Source organism: Capsicum annuum, chromosome 10, assembly GCF_002878395.1.
Source record: "Capsicum annuum cultivar UCD-10X-F1 chromosome 10, UCD10Xv1.1, whole genome shotgun sequence".
Classification (NCBI taxonomy): Eukaryota; Viridiplantae; Streptophyta; class Magnoliopsida; order Solanales; family Solanaceae; genus Capsicum; species Capsicum annuum.
The window spans coordinates 191,767,156-191,771,377 of NC_061120.1; the positions used below are offsets into that span (position 1 = coordinate 191,767,156).

At 29.3% G+C, this 4,222-nt stretch overlaps 1 protein-coding gene across 1 annotated transcript; it reads left to right on the forward strand.

Annotated features, from left to right (window-relative positions):
• The first annotated feature begins 1,568 nt into the window (after positions 1-1,568).
• On the forward strand, positions 1,569-3,611 carry LOC107843460 (non-specific lipid-transfer protein 2). Its single transcript, XM_016687767.2, has 2 exons — positions 1,569-2,049; positions 3,331-3,611. The coding sequence occupies exons 1-2, from the start codon at positions 1,715-1,717 to the stop codon at positions 3,338-3,340; spliced, it is 345 nt and encodes a 114-aa protein (XP_016543253.1). The 5' UTR covers positions 1,569-1,714; the 3' UTR covers positions 3,341-3,611.
• The last annotated feature ends 611 nt before the right edge of the window (positions 3,612-4,222 follow it).

Consider the following 4,222-nt stretch of genomic DNA (forward strand, 5'->3'; position numbering starts at 1 on the left):
TCGACTCTATTGTTCAGTTACATATTTTAAATTAAATAGTTTTTTAATAACTTGAAAATTGATATTGTATATACCAATTAAAATGAATTTTAATATTCTATATTATATGAGTAATATGTGTTTAAATGAAGTGACATAAACAACAAATCTTCTTTTACTTTAACAAATTTAAGTTGGAAGTTTTTAATTCAAACTAAATAAGATGTAGTAAGTTTTTTTTTTTTTAAACGCACATGATATAATCATGGGAAGGCACAAACAAAAAAATTAAAACTAAATAAGATGAAAGTTTTATTTTTAAAATACACACGATATAAACGTGAAAATGCACACACAAAAAAATTAAGTTAAATAAGATGGAAGTTTTATTTTTAAGAATAAATATTTAAAGCTTGAAAACAAATATATATAAACAAAAAAAAAGTTAAAAAAGATAGGGATATTTTGCTAATCAAATACTTTATTCTTAGAAATTATACCATGCATATTAATTTGAAAACAACAAACCAAACACTCAATAAAAAATAATCCCAGCATAACTAATCCCAGCATAACTACATTTCCAACCAAACGACACCAAAAGTAGGTTACCAAATACTATTACTTGATGAGATCTAGTAGGCTTTTTGACCACAAATATTATTCATAATATTTTGAAATATATTTTTACCTTATTTTAGAATATTTTCTGGTCATAAAAATCAAAAGCATATTTCAAAATACGTTTTTATAATTTTTAGTTTTTTGAAAAACATCTCTTGAAGTATTTTCATTTTTTTCACACAAATTTTTCTATTTCCTTACAAAAATACATCCAAAGGCTAACATATTTTTTTTTAATCAAAAACAACTCTAACGTTTTTTTTTTTTTAACTTTAGAATATCAAATAAAATGTATACGTTTTTAATTTCACTGCCAAACGGATCCTTGGACGAAGCAAAAGAAAAGGAATGGTGGGAGTGGGGACCATTGTCCTAATTGTGTGTAGCTTTTCAGTGTGACTAAATCGTAGTGTGGTTCAATAAACACTAGCTATTGCGAATAAGTTTTTTTGAAATAATTAATTTTAGAATTAATATTAATTATTTATTATAAATATGGGATAACTTATTTATTATTATGATAAAATGACGAGATCATTAATTTCTCGACTAACTATGACTTTCTTTATTTCTTTTTATAATTTTCTTTCATCTTTCGTGATTCAATTTGACTAAGTTTCAAAATTAAATTAGATTGGATTAATTTAATTTTTTAAAATTAAAATTTAGATATTTAAAAACTATATGAAAAGCATTATATAATTTTCCTATTTCCAATTAGATTAGAAAATATATATCAAAATATTGGTAAAAATTTGTACCGTTTGACTCAAAAAAAAAGGGAAAACTATTACTAAAGGAATACAGGGCGTACCACCAACTAACTACATGATAAAATAATTACTATGTATTTTATCCCGAAATTATTGTACCTTACCTCTCACATCAAATGATGTATGTATCCTCCTTAATTTTGTACCCATCCATGGATTTAACTCCAAACTCCCAACTAATTCTCTCACTACACTATTAGTTTAGTTTCAATTTCCTCTCTATAAATACCCTTAGATCTCTCTAGCTTTTATACCCAACAATCGAGCAACAAATACTTTACATTTGTAGTATATCCTTCAATCCACTACTCTCTTCATACTACTCTTTTTCTTTAAGCATGGAAGGGATAGGCAAGATTGCATGTTTTGTGCTTTTGTGCATGGTGGTAGTTGCACCCCATGCAGAGGCACTGAACTGCGGTCAAGTTACATCTGCCATGGCCCCTTGCGTTCCTTATTTGATGGGCCGTGGTCCTCTTGGAGGCTGCTGTGGTGGAGTTAAAGGTCTAATGGGTGCAGCCAAGACCCCAGCGGACCGAAAAACAGCATGCACTTGCCTGAAATCAGCAGCTAATTCTATGAAGGGCATTGATGCAGGCAAAGCTGCTGGTCTCCCTGCTGCTTGTGGCGTCAACATTCCTTATAAGATCAGCCCTTCCACTGACTGCTCCAAGTACGTTAATTCTCCTTCATTATTTTGTGCATTAACAATATAATAAAATTTCGTTATAGTCCCAGAGTATTTAACTTGAATTTAATTTGATATTTAACTTACATGTGTTGGCAATGTAAATGAACAATATGATTTTACATTAACATTGTATTTTAATTAGTATGTTGCAACAAATTATCTATCTTATATTTTTACATTACTTAAAAGTGTGTGAACATAATTATTTGGGGATTCAGAAGAACATATTTTTTCTTATAAATATATAGCTAGTAGCAGGAGTATATTATATCGTCTTAACATGTTACAAAATGGTGTATTGTAGCTGGGGCTGGGCATTCGATTTGTTTGGTTTGATAGTTTAATATCGGTTCGATTTTTTAATTTTTGGATTGGCAAAAATGACAATCGTAACCAAACCGAAATAAATTTGGTTCGGTTCGGTTTCTACAAATTTAGTTCGGTTATTTTGGATTTTTATTTCGATTTTGAAGATTAAAGTAGTAAACCTCTCTTTGTTATGACTGGACATTTAAAATTAATGATTTTTTTAAAAAGGAAAATAATTCAAACCTATTTTTCATTCCCAGATATAAATAACTCAACATGGATTAAACTAAATGATATAACCATAAATTTAACATAATATAACTTCATTATGCATAAGTTTGCATAAACAGTCAGAACTCGGAAGAGTGGTCGCTGCCGGAAAGACCACAGTCGGCACTGCGGGTTGCAGCCCACAATGGTCGTCTGGTCGCCGGCTCTGGTATTGTTGTACAGACGACGATCTCGCCGGCGGTCTATGGTTCGATCGATTGTTCGACTATTGGACTGATGTATACTGATAGTTGTATGTGGCGTGCTATTACTTATTAGTTATTATGGTTGCTATTATATATTTATATTATATATTATATATATATATATAATAATATAAATATATATATTATTAATTATTTATAGAATTTCGGTTAATCAGTTTATCCGAATTATTTTTTTGAAAAACTGAAAACCAAATAGTTTAATTGAATTTCAAAAATTGAAAATCGAAATCGATCTGAAAAACCGAAAAACCAAATCGAAATTAAATTTTGATTTGATTTTTCGATTTTTTCGATTTAAACCAAAATATGTCCGGCCCTAATTGTAGCATACTACATTCTTAAAGTAAAATAATCGAGTTACACCAACATGAGTGGCAAATATATAGGAAACTTCATGTGGTACTGCCCTCAATGTGAGAAGATTATTGGTTAATGTTTGTTTTATGTGGCAATGCAGGGTCCAGTAAAGCTGTTCACCATAATTTGGTATCATGAGAAAATCAAGAATAAGATGGATATCTAGTTTGATCTTGCTTATGGATCCATCTTGCTTATGGATTCATCACTATATATGTTGTCTCTTTATTTTCATTTATATATGTTGTCTCTTTATTTTCATTTGCATATGTTGGAGTAATAGTCGAGTTTTGTAATGAACCTTGCTGGTTGGTTGTATTACAACCCAATCTTCATCGTAATACATATTCTACTATCCCCTTCCTCTTTTCCTTCTTTTTACATTTGCTTAACTTCTATCATCGCCGATCTAAAATTATTAACCAATCAGCTAGGTTTTTATCTTTGAAATTAAAGAAATAACAGGGAAAGTCTTGGAGAGAAAAAATACTATAGTTATATTATACAAGGAATTATTTTATTAATAACTCAAAGACATATATTTATAGCTAAATTTCTAATTAGACTTTAATTCAAATAAGGATAACTAATTCCTAATTCAAATAAAAACGGGATAACTGATTTCTAAATACAACCCACATAGAACTCTAACAATTTAAAACTACTAATAGCTATCTACTTATACTTTATTTCTGAGACATATTTTCAATACTCCTTGTATCAGAAATTGTAGATTGCAGTCTCAGTTGATTTTGACGTCTTGAATAAATCTACCAATTCATCTTTGGTCTTGCAAGGCTTGTGCGCATCTTCTGTTGGATTGAATAAGAAGAAACTTTTGCCTCTCATATCAACTTAAAATCTCATAATTAGTGGAATCAAAGATTCAACAATATTTATCTCCAAACAATAGTTTAAATCCTTTCTCTATTAGCTGGCCAACACTTAACAAGCTTTTATCAATATCGGACACGTAAAGGACATTTGAAATT